This window comes from Acanthopagrus latus, chromosome 23 (assembly GCF_904848185.1).
Source record: "Acanthopagrus latus isolate v.2019 chromosome 23, fAcaLat1.1, whole genome shotgun sequence".
Classification (NCBI taxonomy): domain Eukaryota; kingdom Metazoa; phylum Chordata; class Actinopteri; order Spariformes; family Sparidae; genus Acanthopagrus; species Acanthopagrus latus.
In genome coordinates this window covers 13,908,757-13,931,059 of record NC_051061.1, presented here as the reverse complement: position 1 = coordinate 13,931,059, position 22,303 = coordinate 13,908,757, and the positions used below count along the sequence as shown (strand labels likewise).

Sequence of the window (22,303 nt, the reverse complement as noted above, 5' to 3'; positions counted from 1 at the left end):
ACACACACACACACACACACAGGCTCAGGCTCCAGACTGCAGTTGACCTGACTGTGACCCCAGTGTGGTAATGTACTGGCTTGCAGGTATAAGCAGGAAACCTGAGTGTGTTTTTTACGGAGGATTCAGTCCAAATGTTTTTCTTTTTTTTTTTTTTTTTTACCGTAACGCTCAAACCACAGTGCAGCGGCAACAGCACCACAACAAGTGCTTTGAATTATTTACAGGCAGAAAGTATACACTGCCTAATGACACGCATCCGCACCACAAACAAAATACATTACGCTGACATGTCAACATCTATGAATATTTACTAAAACATATCCACTAAGACAAGGCATTGGTTCAACAGGGTTTAAGCAGATACGTGAAAGAAAGCAGCTCCCTCCTGGCTGCCTTCCTTTTTCTCTTCCCTCTTCCTCTCCAGCCTTTTGGAGCGAGTGGAAGATTTCGGGAAAAACTTCCACTGAGCGAGTGGGGAAGAGAGAGAGAGAGAGAGAGAGAGAGAGAGAGAGAGAGAGAGGGGGAAAAAAAGGATGAAATGTAGAAAAGAGATGAAAAGTGACAAATGAGAGATTTCCTTCACAGGCTCATAAATCAGTGGAAGCAGGCCGGGGCAGTATGAGGCCTCCTCCGAAAAGCCAAACTTACTTTCCTTTCACAGCCAGCGCTAACCACCTCTCCCCCTTCACATGCACGCACACGCAAACATATGCGAACAAGTACGCATACTTCCTCCGCTCCTCTTTCTTCCAGATGGTTGTATGCTGGAATGGCATCCCCATTGCTCTCCACCAGTCTGGTTGTGGCGCGGTGGCCTGGTTGACTGGCACAGAAAACACGTCTCATAAAATCACTTACAGTTGAGGAGCGGTGCGGGCTTCAAAGTGGCGCTCTTTCAAAACCAGCCCTGTTAAAGGGTCCAAGCACGCGCACTGAAATAAATCCTGCTCATTCTGTCACATAAAAACACACTGGGTGGAGGGCTGGGGGAGGAGGGCCGGCTGCTGCAGGTACGCGGGACAAACAGACAAGGGAAGACGGGGGAAATGAGCTCTTCACAGCATTTCCTATACGCACACAGTAGGGGTGCCACATACTGGGAGAGGATATGGGGGGAAGAGAGCACAGAGGCACCCTGCTGGGTTTGAAGGTATCTGCTGGGGAGCAATGGGAGCAACTGTCAGCTTCTTTTCAGCTCCGAGCGTCGATCAAATGTGAGATTTAAAAGCAGTGCACACAGACTGGACATATGTGCACTGCAGAAGGGAAGGCAGCGACTGCGGCCTGGTCGCAGAGCAGTAAAGGCTCAGTCAGTGGCAAGAAACTTGAGCCCCGCGCAGGATGGTCCCAGAGACTGCCGGATTGATGGAGATCCAAAAAGACTTAGGATCTGCTTTCATTCTGAATGTTCACCATCTGCTTGGCTGGAAAGAAAACCCACAGAGCTGGAGAAAACTCTGTCAACTGACAGATGAGACAGCGGGCGTAAAAAGTGTGTGTGTACGTGTGTGTGTGTGTGTGTGTGTGTGTGTGTTCTTGTGCAGACAGTGTGTCAGTATTGATCCTCAAAGCAGTTCCACTTTCTGAAAGACGATCTGTCAAATGCGGATACACACATTTACACACACAAACCCCCTCCAAAACAGGCGTTAATACAGCCTCGGACCGCATAGCTTGAATAAAATTCTCCAGAAAAGCCGACATCTGCAGCACCATCACATGTTCCAGTATGCAAAACTCTTCTCTCCTTCCCACGCAGCTGCATAGTTTACTCCACCTCCTCCATGCCAGTGGTATTGATCCATCCAGTTTCCATGTGCACAGACGACTCTGGTCGGGGTAATGACCACTTCTCTCCTCAGACCTCACTGCTCGGTCACACAGTAGCCAGGAAGCTACAAGCCCTGGACATCACCAAAATAAAACAAACACGTGTCCTGTTTTGCTCCCTAACAACCGCACACGAACCAAACACGTGCCAGACCACGTCCATTTATGACTGCTGACCTCCGAAAGCCTTCCTGCATGAAATTTAGAGCTGCAACAATTATGACGAACTCCTAAATATATCCCCTGAAGTTTTCAGTTAGGGTTCTCTCAGTCTGTAAAATCTTCATTGAAGCTGTTTGATACTTTTACACCAAAGACGACATGCTTTTTAGAGCCGCACCAGGATTGGCGTTTGCACAGGATCAGCACCATACAATCACTGTAATGTCCAAAACTGCTATTCATTCACATCTCTTGATAACCTTTGTATGCAGTTTTAATGCAGTTTATTCGTCCATCTGTTCAGTGCACAGGTGAAAACACAACGTCCCTGGCAGAGGTAAACAACTCCGGGGGTTGGCAGAGTTGAGAAGGATAATTTAATCGTTCATCATCAGTTGATTGTTTCGATCATGTTTCGAGCAAAAATATCAAACATTTGTTGTATTCAGCTTCCTAAATGTGCGAATATGCTGCTTTTCTTTGTTATTTATGACAGTAAATGACGAGTCTTTGGGTTTTGGACTGTTGGTTGGACAAAAGAAGCGATTTGAAGCCGTCACTTTGTGCTCCGGGACATCGTGATGAGAATTTATCACAATTTATTTGTACATTTTATGGACTAAGTGATTAATCGTGACAATAATTGGTAATGAAAATGCCTTGTGTAGGTCTCTTGTGTAATCCAGTGAGTAATCCTAGAAACACTCGGGCCTATCTGTGACCAGCAGTGATGCGCCCAACAAAATTCCAGTCGCTGTGTCGAAAGTTTCTCCCCGACCTCCTGACCCCAGAAGAAACCGCAACGATCTCTTCCTCCCATCTCGTTAAAAGCGAGATAACTCAGGCCTGAGGGCCTGATGAGGAAACAGCCGATACGCTGCCATAACTGTCATCCCAAATGCTGGGAATGTGACATGATTTACGGCGCTCAACTGCAAAACAGTAAACCAACAGATTCTTGCGAACGGGGGCGTCTGCACACCTGAGAACAGACTGTTCCACACGCGCACGAAAAAGGAGAGATTGAACACAGCTTCTTAAAAGTCTTACCTAATTTTTTATGCAGGAGGCTTATGGTATAAATATGTTATAAATCCATCTGGGTGTGTTATTATTCTGATTACTGTCACAGATATATCGGCTAATCACCGGAGTAATTGAAGCAGGTGGATTTGCTGCACATACCACGACGGGCCCGTGCGGAAGAAGCGGAGAGGAAAGCGGTGGATGGAATATAAAAACGCCCAGGGCTGAGGTAGAATTAGGCACCTGCATCAGCCCCCCCGTCCACCCCCACACGCTGCCCTCTCAGCTGCCTGCCACTCCGTTTCCTCTCTCACTCCTTTTTATACAATCTCTCCACCACACAGCTCCTTTGATTGCTCTTCCCCCGTGGGCACACACACGAATACAACGCATGCATACACAAAAAAAAAAAAAAAACACACACTTTATTCCGTACTGTTCGGAAGACGGCTGCGCCAGCTGAGTTTTGATTTTGAGGGGGAAAAGAAAAGTTACCGCCGTTACGAATAACGACAGGCACTCCAGGATAAAAACACGCACGTATGCGGGCAAAATGCATAACTCACAAAAACACGCCAAGAGCACAGAGAACCACACTTAAGAAGCAAGTTTAATCACAGATACACACAGGCAGGCAGCCACCCACACATCACAAACACACACACACACACGTGCATCCACACACCCTCCCATTATGCTGTATAACCAAAAGGCATTCAGCCATTTCAGCAGTGTTCTGAGAGCCAGCCAAGTGAGAGGTCTGTCAGTGCATTAGCCAGCATGTAATCATAGCCCAACCTCACTGCAATTAGAAGTGGTTCTAATTCTTCACTGGAAACACTGCCTTCTCCCACCGCTAATAGTTTACTTTACTCCAACAGCTGACAGACCCAGCCCTGCCTGCTCGCCTCGGCTTCCTAAACACACACACGCACACACATACACACACACACACACACACACACACACACACACACACACACACTCCCGTGGACACACCCACGGCTGCAGCTCGTCTGTCAGTACGCAAGATCAAAATGGATCCTGGGAACAGTCCCCGGTCATGTCCCACTTGTGCCACATCAATCCCAGGGGGTCTTTTAGGCCCTGCCACAGTTCACCTTTAGCGGTGGAGGCTGCCTTCGAGGAAAGAAAAAAAACAAAAAATCTCCTACTTAACCAAACGTGACAGAGAGAGATGGCAGTGAAATCATGAAACAATTGAGAAAAAAAAAAAAAAAGAAGAGGCTCCTAAAGGCTCTCTGTAGATGAGGCGGGCGTGAGAGGAGGGTGCTGGGGAAACGTTGGCTAATGAAGACTGAGGAAGAGGGAGCTCTCCCTATACTGATGGTATTGCTATTAGCCTGTGAGCCGGTGCACTTGGGTGTCACTTCAAAGCATTCCCCACTATTAATCAGAGACTATCCAGCCCTCCAGCAAAGGCCCCGCTGGCTGTGCCGCTAACTACCCCCCTCAACATCAACACAATGGAGCCATCATTACGGCCGTTACGCTACGCCTCGGCCAGACAGCGCACCTTTATCTCGGCGTATACGTTACATACTCACGGCCAATTAATTTACCTGCCATGTCTCTGAATAAAGGGGGCGGAGTGGGCGGTGGCAGCGGGGTGAATGCGAGCACACATTATGTAGTGGTTTATGTATTTGGGCGGGGGGGATGGGGAGCACCTGGCTCAGGTTGCTGCGCCATTTTCAGCCTCGGGGGCTCTTTATGAAAGCACCTGCGAGAGGCTACAGCCTGTCTGGCCCCGCTCCACGGGCCGAACTCTGGCCCTCACCTGGCACCCCAAAAGGCGGGCCAACGGGCAGCAACCGCGGCTCCCTGACAGCTCACCCCCTCCAGGCCCCCCTGGCTAACAACAGACACTCAGCTGGATATCAGCCACCAAGCTTGAGGATTAACCACAGCACCGGCCCTGTCGCTTCAATACTAGATACATTTTATACAACGCTAATCCTCAACATCAACTCTTTCTTCCTTTTGTTTTGACTGGTGTGATGGACGGCGCTCCGCGCTGGGCCGGACCAAGAGCCTGAGGGCCAGGGGTGAAGGAATGATTCTCTTTTTATCGAGGTGATTGTCAACTGAATGTATCAGCGAGCCCTAATGGGGGTGAAAGTACATCTCCTTATTTGCCCGTTGCTCGCTTCTCGTAAATTTGCACATTCATGTTACATGAGGATGAGAGGGCTTACGATACAAGACACTCTCCCCCTCCCCCTCCGTCTCCCGTTGTACTGTACTGAGAGCCTGCAGACTGTAGCAGCGCTGAGGGGATGAGATAACCGTTCACCATTGTGAGAAAAGGCTGTCAAAGCTTTGTTTTCTCTCTCCTCTCCCTCCCTCCCTCCCTCCCTCCCTCCCCTCTCTCTCCCTCCCCTCTCTCTCCCTCTTGTAAGAATATAAAAAAGCTGGAGCAGCGGTTGCAGAAATAGTCCCGTTTCTATAATTAGATGTAAACAGACGAACCAGACTCTCAAGCTTGCTCTGTCCCACTGGCCTCGTGGCCTCCTGGGAAGCAAGACGCGTGAGAGTGTGCGCACGCCCGCCAGTGTGTTTGTGCGTCTGTGTGTGTCTGTGTGTGTGCGTGTGTCTGTGTGTGTGCGCCCGCTCGCAATGCACCAGTAAGTGTATGACAGCATGTGACAGTGTGCATCTAGTCTCGCTGTCGCACTCTTTCTTTTTTTTTTCTTTCCTCCTCTCTCGTGCATCAGTCCCCTGCCCTCCCCTTCCCCCCCACAACATTCACCAGAGGGTAGGTCAGTGGTCGTGCATGGCAAGCACGGAGAAGCTAATGCATGCAGCACCGGCAGACAAACACACATCTGTTGCCGAGGAGCCAGTCGTTTGCCCCACATCCCCAGGACACCTACTGTATCAGAGAGAGGAGGCAGTGTAGCCTAGTGGTCACTGCAGGCAGAGGGGACGGGGATAAAAACACACACACACACACACACACACACACACACACAACAAAAAAAAAAAAAAAACTGCAGGATGAGGTGAAGGGCAGAGAGAGGGGCACCCGATGTGAGAAACAATGAATGTGAAAAGAGAAGGGCGGGAGTAAAAGACAGGGCGCGGACATGCATCATCAAAAAAGGAGGACATTTGTGGTGTAAAACAAGTGATTTGACAAAAAAAAGGAGGGGAGGGAGAGGGGAGGGTTTTTTTTTTGCTCTAATCAATGTCAGAAGGAGCACAGGAAATCCACGCAAAGAGAGGGAGAGGGAGAGAGCAACAAGTCCCCTTTGGATTGAGGACCAGGCAGCTGGTTGGAGGGTCCCGAGAGACTTATTAAAATGGAATTCCTGATGCTAATCTTTGTTTTTCTCACAAAAAAAGGGCTGACACATCCTTGAGAGGCACGCTGCATGTATATTTAATGGCAAATCTCTGCATATATTTAGCGGCGCACCTCATTGTCGGGTACTGTGTCACCGCCGCCCGCTGTTCCGCTGACAGTCACCGAACTGTGGCCCATTATTTGAGTTTATCTGCTCTAAGTCCTGCGTCTCCTCCGCCACACGGCATCTACACATATGGCTCGTCGTGCGCTATTTTGGAGAAAAAAGGGGGGGGGGGCTCGGAAGATGCGAAATAGGAGTGAGAAAACGGGAGCGGAGAGAGGAAGCGCTGAGCTGTCTGATTGTTTTCTTTCCAAAATAAATCCCCAAGCCGTGGGCCCTCAAAGACATCGACAGGCTATTGTTCTAAAATGATCGATAACTTCTGAACTAATCCCGTCCATGTGGAAAGTGGAGTCTCTCGGCTTTTCAGTGGCATCACACATGACTTGTTGGGCGTCAGAGACTCTGTCGTAAACTCTGTCGATTACGCCATCGCGTTCCGCAGCATTTTTTTTCATCAAGGACACCCATGTAGTTTCTTCCGGGTAGTGGTTTGTGACCACGCGTCTTTTGTTGTTCACGTTTACAAGTCATTTTTTGCGTCAGTGTCCTATGTTACGATTTAATAACCTTTCTGTTTACTCTCTGAACTTTCTGGGATTACTGCATTGGCAGCGAGTGAGATAAAGGGTCAGTGAAAGCAGAGAAAAAAAAATGGGATTACACATGTTTTTCTCCAGAAAAGGCTGAGGATAATCTTTTGGTAAATGGCTGTAACTTGCTCAGGAAGAGTCAGATGTTGACAAAAAATCGTTTCGGAAGTCTAAAACATCCAGGTATGTCTTTTTAAAAAATAATAAAGAAACTTCCTGAGATTCTGTCAGCAAAAAGTACCACAGTTTGACTGGTGTTTTTCTTTTTCTTTTTTATTCTGTTCAATTCATCCATTCTCAGACAAAGCTACTGTAAAATTTGAACTTTAAAGGTGCACTAAACACTTTTGTGGAAGAAATTTGATTCAGAGGGCGATGATTGTCTGATTGTTTTATGTCTAAACAAACTTAAACAAACAAATTTATTTTCATTAGTCAATAAAGCGAAATAAACTAAACAAACTGACAACACCGTTTCATACTGTTGTACTTTGTTTATATGTGGCGGACCCTGCCACCTTTCTAGCCTCAGACAGTGTTCTTGGGACCTTATTTCCCTCTGAGAACAGCTTGTTTATTCGGTTATGGAAACAATGCATTTTTTAGAGTTTGAATTATCACTCATTAACATTGTAAATATTTCTGAGTTTGAATGTCTTCTCCTAGTCTTAGTTCCCCGAGAAAATGCATTTTAACTGGAGTTTCTTTTTCTTGTTTTTCTCAGACAAAGCAAATGTAAAACTGGGACTTGATTCCAACTGCTAGAACGGGTGAAAACTAAAATAAATACCAGAGAGTCAGACACCCACAGCATTACTCTCTGTCTTTGAGGGTTAACAAGTTGGTGCTACAGCAGCAGAAACTTCGTCTGTGCGTTGCCGGATTTCGGCCTCGTGAGGTCCGACGGATTAAACGAGTAATTTTCAAAACTCCTCTTACGTCATTAGAAGGGACACAGAGCGGGACCACTGCACAAGCTGCACCATCGTGATCCAGATCCAGCAGGGACAGACTCAGACGTTAGAGGGTTAACGGTGCACCTGTCTTAGGCCTCACAGCCAACCGTAGGGTGCCTCTGCTCTAGTGGGGGGTGTCTGGAGAACACAGCCCAGCACGCACACACACACACACACACACACACACACACACACACACACACGTGCAAACCCAGCCACCCACCCAAACATAACCACACACGCGCTCACACACACTCATGTGTGTACAGTATTGCTGCTGACCACAAATCCGCCAACAACAATGGGGCAACGGCCCTCTTTTTGTTCTTTTCACTGAACGATTACAATCATAAAATTTAAATTAAAAAACAAGTAATCTGGATTTTCTGCTTGAGCCGTTAATAATGTCTAACAGCTGTCACATGCAATAGGGCCATGCGCTGAGGTGGGCCCGGGGCTGCCTGATGAGAAGCAGCCTGATACTGGGAGAGGGAGGGAGGGGGAGAGAGAGAGAAAGAAAGAGAGAAAGAGCAAAATGCAGAGAGTGATCCAAATCACAAACAAAACAGCAGCGGTTGACTTTGGGCAAATGTATCAGTCTATTCAATCTCGCAACAGTATATTTCCAGTCCAGCTATATTTTTTTCCCATCAAGTTTCAGTGTCAGTGTGTGTATGCAAGTGTGTGTGTGTGTGTGTGTGTGTGTGTGTGTGTGTGTGTGTGTGTGTGTTCATTATGGGAGGCGAACAAAAGATATTCACAGCCTCGTCGGATTCTTAATGCAACTTCTCACTTCCTCGCGTTGGGCGTAAAAATAGACGGCAAAGGTTTTGAAATCCAGTGCCCTGGAATCTGATACAGGAAGGTATTACCCTGCCCGTCACTCTCGCCCGTGGGTCTCCTTTGTGTTCGTCCTGTGTACACGCCCCGTGCTCGAGACGAGAGGGCTCTGTGGCACGGTGCCACACGGTGTAGTGTGGATGGCGGTCTGTTTGAAGAGCCCGTCTCTGAGGTAGCGTGGCCACTCACCAGCCAAATTCCTCTCGCAAAGCCAAGATCCATCCTTTTTTTCTTTTTTTTTCCCCCCACTCAGGCTTTTACTTTTTCTGTGGACAGTTTTGCAGATGAGCAAAGAAACGCATCGCTCCTGTCACTTAAAGGTGCACTACGTAGTTTGCAGGAAGAAATCAGAAGAGAAAAAATTTCATTGACTGATTGACTTTGACTTTTTTTTATGCCTAATAAACAAAATCCTTTCATGTTCATGACTGAATGAACTGAAAAAACAAAAGGACAACAGAATTTCATACTGTTATACTTTGTTTTTATGTGGCGGACCCTGCCACCTTTCTAGCTTCAAACAGTGTTCTGGGGACCTTATTTTCCTCTGAGAACAGCTTGTTTATTCAGTCATGGAAAAAAAAAATCTGTCATAGGCTCCAAAAATCTCATTACAGGCTGGCACCAGTATCAACATCAGCATATATACAATACGCGTCATATCACGTCAGATTGAACATGTACGAGATGAACACAATGTCAGGAGGAGGATGCTGAAGTTGACTGCCAGGCAAGATGTCTGCCAAGCTAGAGACCACTGTTCAGGTCTGCGTTTCAACATTTGCAAGCATCAATACCTTTTAATACTTTTACAGAGACGTACGGACTACTTCCTGCGGTTTGTTTTGTGGCAGAACAAAGGTAAGTCACAAAGACGTGATCTTTTCCTAAACCTAACCAGACCATAAGAGTGCATTCCTCCACTGAAGCCCGACAGTCCCCTTTGAATTAATCAAACCTGAATCTAATATCAAACTCCAAAACCCGGTGTCACCACTCATAACTGTGGTTAAGCTCACCAGATCAGCAACAGCCAACTGCCAGGACAACACAACAGTGCAGATGGGGTCATAATCTCTATCATGTTGTCGAAGAATTAAAGGTCGACCACATCCTCGTTTGACAAGATATGCCAAAAAGAAATTACAAAAAAATCTAGTATTTCTGTTCATCTTTATTTAAGATGTGTTTGTGGGATTGGGCCTCAAAAAAAAAAAACAAAAAAAAAAATCACATTCATAACTTTATTCACTGATTGGGATGAAACTGGATCATATTGGACAATATTTTGTTTGTTTCCTCTAATGTCGTCCAGCTGCTCTGCTTGAACCCTCTGTGATTTATGGAGTCTCATAATTCAAAACTGGCTTTTTTTTTACTCTTTGCTAAAGTGATGGCTAACAGCGGCAAACTGTGGAAACATGATCTGCAGAAATGTACATTGCTAACATTTATTCTTGAGATCGGTTTGATAATGAACTCCAGATGCTGGTAATTATTTTCGATGACTGACGATTGGGTGTGATGGTCCCATCACCACCAAAGGCTTTAAAGATACTGACGCCTGAATCCACTCGAAAACACGGCGAGCTCACGTTAGCCTATAAACCAAAACAATTTTTCTTGCTCTTTCAACAAAAAAAAAAAGAGAGAGAGAGAAAGGCCTGACTGCCCTTGCGAGTCATTTGGGTCTCCAGCAGCGATGTCAGGGGAAGGTGACAGATGGCTGCAGCACCGGGAGAAGTGCTATTTCAGCCAGGTGCACGATGCCAAGCAACACCTCCACTATTCAGGGGAACTCCTGTGATATCGCGGCTGAACCGTGTCATCTCACAACAATCCACAAACGTGCCCGACAACAGGCCAAGGTTTCTCGCTCTGATTTGCAGAGCTGCGGCGGGGAGAAGAAGAAGAAGAAAAAAAAAAGAAGCGGGAGGGAGCGCACGAGGCCTGAGCCAAATGGAACTTGGCCTAAGACCCACGTTCTGTCACTGTACTTCCACCACGGTGGCTCCCGGATACAAGTAGCCTTTTAATGTAATATTTAAGACGGCTTATTCAACACATCAGGTTTCTTTTCAGGCAGGTGAGGCTGTTAAACTTCTCTCGCCGGGTCCGCAGCAATTTTTTATTTTTTTTTTTGACTTGGAGGGAAAGGACAAGCCTTTTTTTTTCGGTTTGCTCTGGGTTCTGTCTCGCTAAATAATTACCCTGAGCACGCAACACACTCCAGCCACCGCTCTTGTCTGAGGTCAACAGCGATGGGGGAGGCCGGGTACGAACTGTGAGTACTCACAACACGAGACCTACAAGGCCAAGAAGAAGAAGAAGAAGAAGAAGAAGAAGAAGAAGAAGAAGAAGCCTCCCTTCCCACAAACAACCCTCACCCACTCACTGAGGTTTATTCTTTTAAAGACCCGGGTTGTAACCAGCCCTTTGCTAACTCCACCAAACACCTGTGTTTGTCTTTGAAGCGTCTTCCTAACAACCACAGACCCATGGGATATTCCAGCAATGAGACGTTCAATAAAAGTCTCAGTAAAGTTATTTATTCCCCTTCGGAAAAAAAAAAAAAAAAAATGGGAGAAGGCAGACAGCATAGCTAACCTTTGAAGGGGGAAGCTGCTCGGATATCCAGCTAGGACATAAAAACCAAGGGAATGACAGGGACATCCTACCAGAAAACAATAAAGGGGGTGGAAGGGGCTGTTTTTTATCTTTAACAGCAGCCGTAAAACACACACAAAGCTGGGGTCTGCAACAATGGCCCGGGGCAGGGGAGGGTGGCTGAAACAGAAGTGGCAGGAAGGACCACCGCTTCCCAGACACAAGGGTCTTCCTGCTGGAAAAGAAAGGAGAGCGAGAAATGGAGGGGAGGAGAGAGAGAGGACAGCTTATGGAAAAAAAAAGGGGGGGAGACAGAGGAGAGGCGTGAGCGAGCGAGATGACACAAAAATGACCTTTGATTACGTGGGGTGTTTGGATCCAGAGCTGAGCCACGGACAGCCCCTCCGAACCCCCTGCTGCTTTCACACAGCCACACCTCAGCCGGAGCACACTGATCAGAACAATATGGCTGAAAGATGAGCCCACCGCCGTAAATGCCAGCAGTAAAGACAGCTCCACTGTGTCTCCTCCTTTGACACTATCCAACATCTGAATCCCAGCCTCACAGCCAAGTGAAGAGTGCCTCCAACTCCGCGCCGGAGCCAGCAGAAGATAAAATTTCTATTTCAAAAGCCCTCGTAAACGAACTGGCTGAATTAAGCGGCATTAGATGAGTCTACAGGTCTCCGACCCACTGCATCAGCGAGAAGTTTGCTCCAATGTCACATTCCCAGAATGCAGTGCAAGTGCAAAACCATAAATCGACCACCCGACGTGCATTACAAACGACTGGCTTGTAGTAGGTGAAGACGGACAGAAGCAAATGCACGCTGACAGGATCTCCGCTGCCTTCTGAGTTAACATGGCTCAGTGGGGTGAGAAGGTAGTCGTTACCTAACTGCAACCAAACTCACCAGCGTGTGCGAAAAGAAAGAAGAAAGAAAAAAAAAAAAGAAAATTTCCTCAAAAAAAATCTGTTGAAATCCAAGGAGCAGCGGCGAAGGGGAGGGCGTCGCAACCCGCCATCGCTCCCTTTTTCAGCTGCGAGGGTGACGGGGAGCGCTCACAATAAATACCTCTGCAAAGTCAGAAGGAGCCCTTTCAAGGAGCCACATCAGAAACCTGCCTCTGAATGCATTTTTACATCAACCCTGAAATATTCATGCTCTTTGTAAAGTATTCATGTGAACCAGTGTGCGAGTTAGTCCCCGGGGGGGTAAAGTGCAGGGGGAAAACTGAAGGGATCCAACACACTCAGCAAACAACATGCTCAGTTGTGCTAATTCTGCTAGCGCAAAGGACACTTGGGGGGGGGAGGGGGGGGTAAGAGACACAAATGACCCGGACTGTCAAGACAAACAACGGCAGTTTGCTCGGACAGCGTGCGAGCGCTTGACTGTTCTTACTTAGTGAGACGGGCCTGGATTCATCTGGATAAACTGGCTGACAAAAGACAAAACGGACCGTGTGAACAAATAAATAAATTACAAAGAAAATCACAGGGGTTTTTGGCTCATGTTAAAGGGGCACTATGTAGTTTTTTGGAGGCGAAATTCAAACTCAGAATTCATTATTTACATAATAATGAGCTAATAATACAAAAACAGATGTATTTATTTTTTCAACAACTGAATAACAAGCTGCTCTCAGAGGAAAATAAGGTCCCAGAACATTGGCTGAAGCCAGAAAGGTGGCAGGGTCCGCCGCATATAAACAAAAACAGTCTGAAACTGTTAAAGGTCAGTTTGTTCATTCAGCGTATTCAGTCCTGAAAATGCAGGCATTTGTTTGATAATTTAGGTTGTTCAGCCGTGAAAATCAATCAATATGATACAATTTTTTCTCTCATGGTTAAAATTTCCTCCCAAAATCTACACAGTGTTCCTTTAAACGTAGCTGTGAAAAAAACTAAAAAACAATGTTTTTCTCTTGTGTCAGGCGGATTATGAATGTGCATTGTGCGTTGCTGTGACAAATTACCATCCTGAAAATATACGTCATGAATAACTGTGAATTATGCCTCGTGTCTCATCCACCTTTATTTTGGCATCATGACATGCTTGACATTTTCAAATATTATTAAAACAATAAATCAAAGATTGTAACATCAGCGGTGCCCAACAGCAAACTAATTCTAACGGCGCCTGGAGGGGTTTTTAAACATGATAATCGTGTGAAATTATTCCCAAAACCTGAAACGCAAAGAATGAAGTCATTTTTTCCTAAAAAAATAAATAAATAAATAAAATAAATAAATCTTGAGGATATTCTCTCCAGTCACACCCATGTGTTACTGACGAGAGCAGGGGTGGGGGGGGGAGAACAATAAACCACCTGTGCTGCTCATTGAACAGTGATGACATTTGGAGGGAAGGTCTGCATGTTGGTGCAGCACAATACTACAAAAGCAATGTGGCTGAAGGGGGGGGGCACCTGCACCCTGTAGCCAACATTAGCCTTCATGCTCTCAACAGAACATCTATAAGAAGAAGAAAAAACATACGGCAGAGTGTGTGTGTGTGTGTGTGTGTGTGTGTGTGTGTGTGTGTGTGTGTGTGTGCACGCGCTGCCAAAAGCAAACATGAATGGTGAGAGATGAATGGTGAACGGCGCCCATGAATCCTCCTGAATGCCTAATTATACCTCGTGTTTAGCATGATTTTGCAAATGAATTCAGAATCCCTACGAACACAATGAATTTGGCGAAAAGGAAAATATGTTTGATCAGCCAAACACAAGACTTATGCCTTTCTTTCTTTTCTTTTCTTGTCTTGTCTTTTTTCTTTACAGCAGAAGTGCAATAAGATATTAGCAAAATGTAAATAGGTAAATAAAAAGGTGAGGCAGGAGACATAAAAAGGGCATTGTCAGAGGTCACATTGATCCTGCGTTTAACCGCCTGCGACGACCACCTACAGTGATAATTTTAGCTGATATACGTTACATAAAATAACTTTTAAAGGGGCTAAATATTCTTGGCGGTGTGGTGACCCCAAGATTCCTCAGCTGCTGCTTCATAAACGTGAGCTCTTAGCGGGTGCATTAACATATTTTCAAAGGACATTGTTGCAGATGTGTGAGTTGTTTGATGCAATCAATATGCCACTGATGTGACTTATTCAAATCTCTCACAGATTGTGATCCAGTCCTTTACAGTGTTGTAACAACAAACATATTTCTCCTTCTTCTGTTTCATTCTTCTTATTCTGTTGTGTCTTTTTGTGACCATTATTCAATGTAAACCAGCATCTGCTTTATATACATATAAATAAAAAATCATAATATAAGAATGACAACATTGTAAAATATCAATAAGTGTTTTTGGATTTTAAAGGGTCATTCCTGGATTTTTTTTTTTTTTTTTTAATATCAGCTGTTGTAGATGATGCAGGTTTGACACTGTTTGTATTGTCTGTGTGCACACTTCGGGTACACAAGATACCCAAGTCACTTGTTAAACCCGGTGCATGCACTGTGAACAGATTTGCACCCCAACACTCTGAAGCCCAATATAGGAGTGGGATTTTCTACCTCTGCAACCCGTGCAGACCTGTTCATCCAGCGTCCCCCTCCTCTCCTCTCCTCTCCTCTCCTCTCCTCTCCTCCCCCCTCTCCTCCCCTCCTCTCCTCTCTGCTTTGCTTGTGGCTCTTGGGTTTGGCCCGGGGTTTCAGTCAAGTGATGGCACCCGTGTGACACCCATCAATGTAACGTGAAGTGACGAAATCTCATTTCTAATGCAGCCCCCTCCACCCCCTCCCCTTCCCAACCAATGGGAGGCCACAACCAGTAACAGGGTCCAACTCTCGCACCGTGCAAGCTAAAACAGATCCTAAATGCCATTTTAAAATACCGTGGCATTTACTTAACTTATCAAATGGCTATTTGTTTTAGCAACGATCCCTCCGTTGCCTCTGAGATATTCAAGCCAGAAAATGTTGATTCAGCTCAATCAAAAAAATGAAAAATGAAATAATGTAATGTAAATTTCAGCTGGTGTTTTGAATCGTCTGTCAGCAGCCACACCTGAGCAGGCGGCTGCTCCTCTGGTTTGTGCGGAAATAGTCAGATTTGTAGGACAGCTGCACATGCAGGCCACATCCTGGTATCCACACCGAGCGTTTTAAAACAATACTACATGAGCAGACATCTCCATACAGCTTCATTCTTGTAGTGTTTGACTAACCTGAGTGGGGAGCCATCGGTATGTGCGACGGGTAGTATTTTCCCGGCGGGAAGTGACCGGCGTGCTGCACAGAGCTGTGGCCCGAGGGAGCGATCCGAGAGGCGGCTCGGTGCACCAGGGCGCCCCGCTCTGAGAGGAGGTGCGCCGGAGCAGCGAAATCCCGTCCTTCCATTCCCGAAGAATGTTGAGTAATCCGAAATCCGGATAGGGCAGGTCAGGAAAATCAAATGCAACCCATATAATAATCCTTTCCTTCAGATCTATGTGTTGCATTCAGTCGATCGCAGGCTTCCCCAGCCAAAAACGTAGCCCCCGATCATCTTTTCTGTCAAGAGAGGGAGAAAAAAAATGTTATAAAAAATATATATATATATCAGAGCATGTTTTTTTCAGGCTCGGTTTGGATTTACACGATGCAAAAAAAAAAAAAAAAAAAAAAACACTGACAAGTCCAATAAAATGTAAGAGAAAACAAATCATTAGTTCCGCCCCATTGGATTGTGCTGTGATACCTTTCTGTCACATCCAGGTTTTTTCTCTCCCCCCCTTACTAAATTTTTCTTCTTCTTCTTCTTCTTCTTCTTCTTCTTCCAGCTAAAACTGCTGCTGCAAAATAAGTCACCGCGGGTAGAAAACAGCGAGCAAAGGCGTCCAGGAGCCCACTGGAGCTGGGCTCACGTTCAGCTCTATTGATCAGGCCCTGATACACATCACATGGAGGAGAGAGCACTCTCATATTCCACACACACGACGAGCACATTGACACATGTTTAGGTTTTCTCTCCACAGCCTCGTCCCCCCCACTCTCTCTTTTCTTTCTCTTCTCTCTCGTTAATTGCACTCACATCATATTGTATCCAAACAATTAATTCAAATACCACGTCAGCAGTGACCAGCTGTCTCCCTGTTTGTCTGCCTGTCTCCCTGCTTATTAACATGCAACACATAAATACCATTATTATATTCTGTGTATATGAAACCGTGATGTGTGAGAACAGGAAGTGTTGTTGTCCTGTGCGTTGATGATGATGATGATGATGATGATGATGATGATGATGATGGAAGCCTACATCTCAAGGTGAACAACGCTGCTTGATTTCTTTTCTTTCTTTTTTTTTTCTTCTCCCCCCTCTCCTCTCGCTCGTCCTATTGTCTCCACCGTTTTTTCTTCTTCCTCTTTCTTCCCTCCTTCCCCCTAACCTCTATCAATCCAGCTCTCATTACCACCTCGTGCACTATTTTCACATGTATTTTTATTTATTTATTTTTGCACCACAAGCTGCATTTAAAAAAAAAAAAAAATGTAACACACACACACAGACGCACGCACGCACGCACGCACACTAAATATAGAACATTTTTCGCAGACTACAATACAATCGCAGAAATATCGATCGTGCGTCGAGCGATTTTTTGAATTGCAAAATCCCCCCGAAAACAAATCGTATTCAAAACGAGAGCGTGATTAAAACACAGATGCACCCTGAAAGCCTCTCTTTCTTTCTCTCTCTCTCTTCGTGTGTGTGCGTGCGCGTGCATGTGCGCACGCCCGTGTGTGTGTGTGAATAACTGCACTCTCACTGTCTTCATCTGCCTTGACCTATTTCAGGTCAGGTAATCAAATGAGAGTAGTAAATACATTACAGGCTACATCCTCTGCCATGCCACCACCAATATATATATATTTATTTATTTATTTTAAAAAAACAGCATTATTAAAAGTCTAAATTAAATTTTAAAACTACAATTAAACGACATTTCACTGTGGACAAATGTTTGTTTTTTGAACGTTACTGCCTGTTTTTGTTTTTGTTTTTTTGTGCCACAGTGATTGAAAAAGAAAAAAAAATGAAGCAGGCAAACAGAAGGCAGCTTAATTTTTTACAGCTCCAAATAGAGAAATAAATAAATCCTGCATGAGTGGATTTTCTCTCTACAACACAAGGGCTGTATGTTTGGTCTCACATTATGGATTCACTATTTTTTTGGGGGGTGGGGGGCCTACAGGGTCTCTCGAAAAGGGTTAAAAGGGTACCTCAGCGTGATAACAAGCCTCTTTAGAAAAAAATTAAAATATATAAGAATGCACAGGTAGCTGAATGATATGTGCTATTTTACTCTCAGCGCTATTATCTCCACATGCAGCCGGTAACAGCCCAGCCTACAGCTCACTGCTACATCCACAACAATACACACAAAAAAGGAGAAAAAAAAAAAAGGAAAAGCCTTCCATACGGAGCTCCCTGGGACCAAATCTGATCAACGGAGGCTTCCTGAGCAACCTTGCATTGTATCCGGACCTGTTCACGTGAAACAGCTAAGAAGCCTTTTTTTTCATTCTGTGTGTGTTATATTCTGCGCCTGCATGCAACGAGAGCTGAGTCTCCAGGTTGAAGGACCGTGCAAGAGACCCAAGGTGAATGGCCGCCCGTCAGGAGGACTGCCTTTGTCTCCGCACTGAGAAAGTGCTTTGCAGTCAGCCATTACCTTCCCCCTCGCCATGCTGTTGCATTCAGCCCACTCACATTGCCCCCCCGCCCCCCAAACCCTCAAAATTTAAAAAATTATCCAGCATTTCACGAGGCCGGTGATCACACACTGCTGCCGTGTAAACGCTCGAATTGTACGATTTAATGTGAGCGCAGCAGCCTTAAATCCCCATCCACCACCGCCTGTCGGGTTTTTTTTTTTCCTTCTTCGTCTTCCATTTCTGCCTTTAAATGTGCGAAAGCCCTCCACAAATACACTAAAAGCGTCCGAAAATAATCGACGCCCCTAATGCAATTCATTAAGCGGCTGTCAATTGCATCCACCGAATCCAATCGAAGGCAGAAACGCGGATAATAAATCAGATTACGCTGCGCAGGTCGGACCCGCGCCGGCGAGGAGGCAGGGCGGCCCTCCGTGGATAAGCTGGCCGGCTGGGAGTGCGCCGCGGCCGGGGCGAGCGAGCGCACACACGCGCCCCCCCAACACCACCACCACCACCGCCGTGTGCTTTCAATGCAAATTCTCCATATTGTGTTAAATGCATGCACCACAGTCTGACCGGCTTCACACAAAAAACACGCTCGAACAATTAATTACGGGCTCTTAAATCTCAAATCGTGAAATGAAATACACGAATAAATACGTAGCGTGTCTCGTTTCCGAAAATATAAGATAATTTAAAACAAAACACCAGCAAATGAGTCGTCGATCGTTTAAATTTGTACATATTAACAAAAACGCTCCTAACGTCAAAACACGCTGTGGCTGATGCATTATTATAATCGATACTACTCCTGGAAGGCTACTGCTGATAATGATAACAATTATATTTTAATTTAATTTAATTCTGTCAGCTCCCCGCGCTAAATCCTCCGTTCATTCCTCGCAGGATTAAAACCTCAAACGTGCTGCTTTTGTTTTTTTGTTTTTTTTTGTTTGGCTATTAAGTAAATGGTATCACTGCACTGGGTTTAATGCACAGCATGTCACATATAGCATCTTATTTTTCCCCCCTTTCTTGTCACCTTAAATACAGTCGCTATCATTTCCCAACAATGAAACAGGCCCTCTGAATATTTTTTTATTCCACAGATTTAAAAAAAAAAAAAAAAAAAGAAAGAAAGAAAAAATTAAAGTATATAAAATGTCACTACTTACTGGTATGTTAAATCCTTGCATAACAATAAATTATAAAATCACAAAACACGGGGAGGGAAGGAGCAAGGCCGAGTGCGACGCCCATTTAAAATGAAAACGTGAGATAACGCATGTGGCTCAGAGAGTGAGGTCCTACAGTATTTCCATCTGAGGCTGTGCAGTAGCCTTCTGGTTCGGTCTATGGAAGCAGTGGGACTACAGGGCTTCCGGCCTGGCTGGATCGCGGCTCGGATCTCCGAGCAGCGGTTTCTCTCCCGGTGCAACTGCGTACCTCGCGTCTCGGGGCAGGGTAAACACGCCCTCCCATTGGTCGGCTACCTGCATGTTAATGAGCTCGTGCCGCCCCGCCCGGAGATACGCACGGCTCCGATTGGCCGGCAGGGCAGGCCAATGGTGTGGTGACTGGCGACGCTGAGCAGAGCGAGAAGCGCCAGATTTTAAAGCACGGGATGGTCGAAGGATCTCTCACAATGGAGCTCAGTGCAGCCCGAGCACAAGCCTAGAATGGAGACAGGGTGGAAATCAACACGGACAGTTCTCACGATGATGTAAATAATGTTCAAATAAGAAGGAAATTGTCAAAATTGCAAATCAGTTGAATGCATGTTTGTGAGAAAACCCAAAGTGAGCTCACATTTTAGCTCAGGTGAAGCTCCAAACATATTTCCCATAAGGCACCAGGGAAAAGCTTTTACGCCCGGATGCATCTCAGAAATGCACAGTGGTCAAAAAGTCATTTATTTACCAACATCTATATATTCAGCAGCCATAACAAGGCAAATGATGGATGCCCATATGGGACTTAGGGGACAAAATTCAACAGTAGCATTTTGATTTTACAAAAATGAATATGTAATGTGACTACAAAATCCCAGTTTTAGTTAAAATAGCACATATTTGAGAAAAAAAAATGCAATGTTGTTTTGTTATTACATTTTGATGTGCATGTTTACATTATCATTTTAATGAAGTCTCATAATGAGCTTCTGTACTTTGCAATGTTTTGGCTGCATCTCAGAAATGCACAGAGGTAAAAAAAAATAAATAAATAATAATAATAATAATAATTTATTTGCCTACATTTATATATATTCAGCGGCCATAACAATGCAAATTATGGAAGCCCATATGGGACTTTATTAAAATGATAACATATCCTTGAAAATTAAAATACAATTCTACAATAGCGTTTAATTTTCCAAATATGAATGTGTCATGTGACTAAAAAATATTAAATATTTATTCTTATTTTTCCCTAATTCAAACTACACATAGGCTACATATTTAGAAAATTGTAAATCTATCATGGAATTACATTTCAGTTTTCAATTTTTACATTACAAGTTTCATAAAGTCTTCACTGGGCTTCCATAGTAATGTAAAATATCAAACAAAAGTAAAATCAATTTGCAGCACTTTACAATAATCATCAATAATTATGAACATGTATTTCACTGTTTATAAATGCTTTATAAACTATTCATGAAGCTATTGTTTGTATGTTTACAATAGTAGCCTATTTTCATAAACATTACTTTGATGGTCATTATAAAGTTGCAGCTGATGTTCATAAACCTTCACGATTGTTTAACAAATTGTAAGTAAATCATTCATTGTTAGTTAACAGTGAAACAACTATTAACTAACATTTAACTCTCCATTAATTATTGATAGTTAATATCAAACGTTACCAATCATTTTTAAATGTGCTCCAGTTATGTGTGCTCTGGAGAGGACCCCATTGAAAAATTGTCACCGACCTCAACAAACGTTACGTTAACAGGAGATTTAAACACACAGTCACAAATAGCACTGACATATTGAATGCTAAATAACGATGCTACAGGAGAAAATATACATATGATATACTTTTTAAGACTTTGGCTAACATCTCAGGGTTTTTATAGCCACACATCGAACCTTCACTGTACTCTCGTCTACATTTTTTCCTTCTTTAGAGCCACCAGAGGCTTTTTTTGACAAATGGTTTCAACGCCAATTTCACGAAACTCTACAGTGAATCATGCAGACAGGACAGTAATTCCAATATTTCTCTGGTGTTATTACTATGGACTTTGGGTTATTACATTATGCTAAATGTTTACAAATGAACCCCCCACCCCCACCCCCCCCCCACACACACACACATCAACCCCCCCTCCCCAAACTGTATGCCATGCTCTGATTGGCTGGCGCGGTGCCAGAGCATTGTCAGTCACAGAATGTAAACAAGGCTCTGATTGGCTGTTGGCCAGTCCGCATTGGGCTGTCTGAAAAAAAAGGCAATAACTGGCCCTGCGGTTTCAAGGCTTCCCGGGTTAGATGATGAAAGGGGGATAAGAAGGGGCCGGTTTCAAGGCGCCCCAAAGGCGGACCCCTATTGGCCCCGAAGCCATATGAGTCAAGCGTGAATCAAAGGGAATACTGCAGAGAGGGGGAAATTATATGTTGGATATTCAAAATAATCGAGGTTAGTTTTCGGATAAATGCGGAGCAGAGCGTTGCGAGAAACTTACGAGAGCGAGTAAAGTCGAGACAATTCACGTTTAGGAGGCTGAGAGAGAAGTCCGCGTCACTGGAGAGGATCTGCACGGAGCCTTTCACCATTTTTTTTTCTTTTTTTTTTTTTTTTTTTTAAGTGCGGCTGCAAGAGGTTTGTCAGAAAAAGAACATAAAAAACTAGCGTCGTTATGTTTGACGTGGAGTTTGACGACGCTGTGTTTGTAACAGTTGTGGATGTTTTTAGTCGCTGGATTGTCAGATGAGGCTGTGAAAGGTTTGATAGCTGGACGGATCGTGTGTGAGGACGACGCAGAGACTGATCGCGAATGTGCGGCAGCCCCCTTAACAAATAATTCACATTATCTGAACGCTTTCTTAACATGTAAGCAGCCATTTAACAACATTTGCCATTACTCCCCCCTCCCCTCCCCGCTAAATAAACATCTGCCACTCTCTGATAAAAAAAATAATAAATTGATTTTTATATTTCAAGTGTGTCAGAAAAATACATGTCTTCG

General features: G+C 44.7%; 1 protein-coding gene across 9 annotated transcripts in view; it reads right to left on the bottom strand.

The window, feature by feature from the left end:
• The window catches only part of LOC119014447 (BAH and coiled-coil domain-containing protein 1), a 69,555-nt gene extending 49,989 nt beyond the window's left edge, over positions 1 to 19,566 (bottom strand). For 8 of the 9 annotated variants that reach the window (XM_037089619.1, XM_037089622.1, XM_037089623.1 and 5 more), the window contains exons 1-2: positions 19,284 to 19,566; positions 15,636 to 15,960 (exon numbers count right to left, since the gene is read on the bottom strand). In XM_037089619.1, the coding sequence (XP_036945514.1) occupies positions 15,636 to 15,807 (172 nt within the window). In that variant the 5' untranslated portion in view covers positions 15,808 to 15,960; positions 19,284 to 19,566. Of the gene's footprint in view, positions 1 to 15,635; positions 15,961 to 16,147; positions 16,166 to 19,283 lie in introns of those variants that run through there. The other variant, XM_037089620.1, reaches the window with a different exon arrangement.
• Positions 19,567 to 22,303: the final 2,737 nt, after the last annotated feature.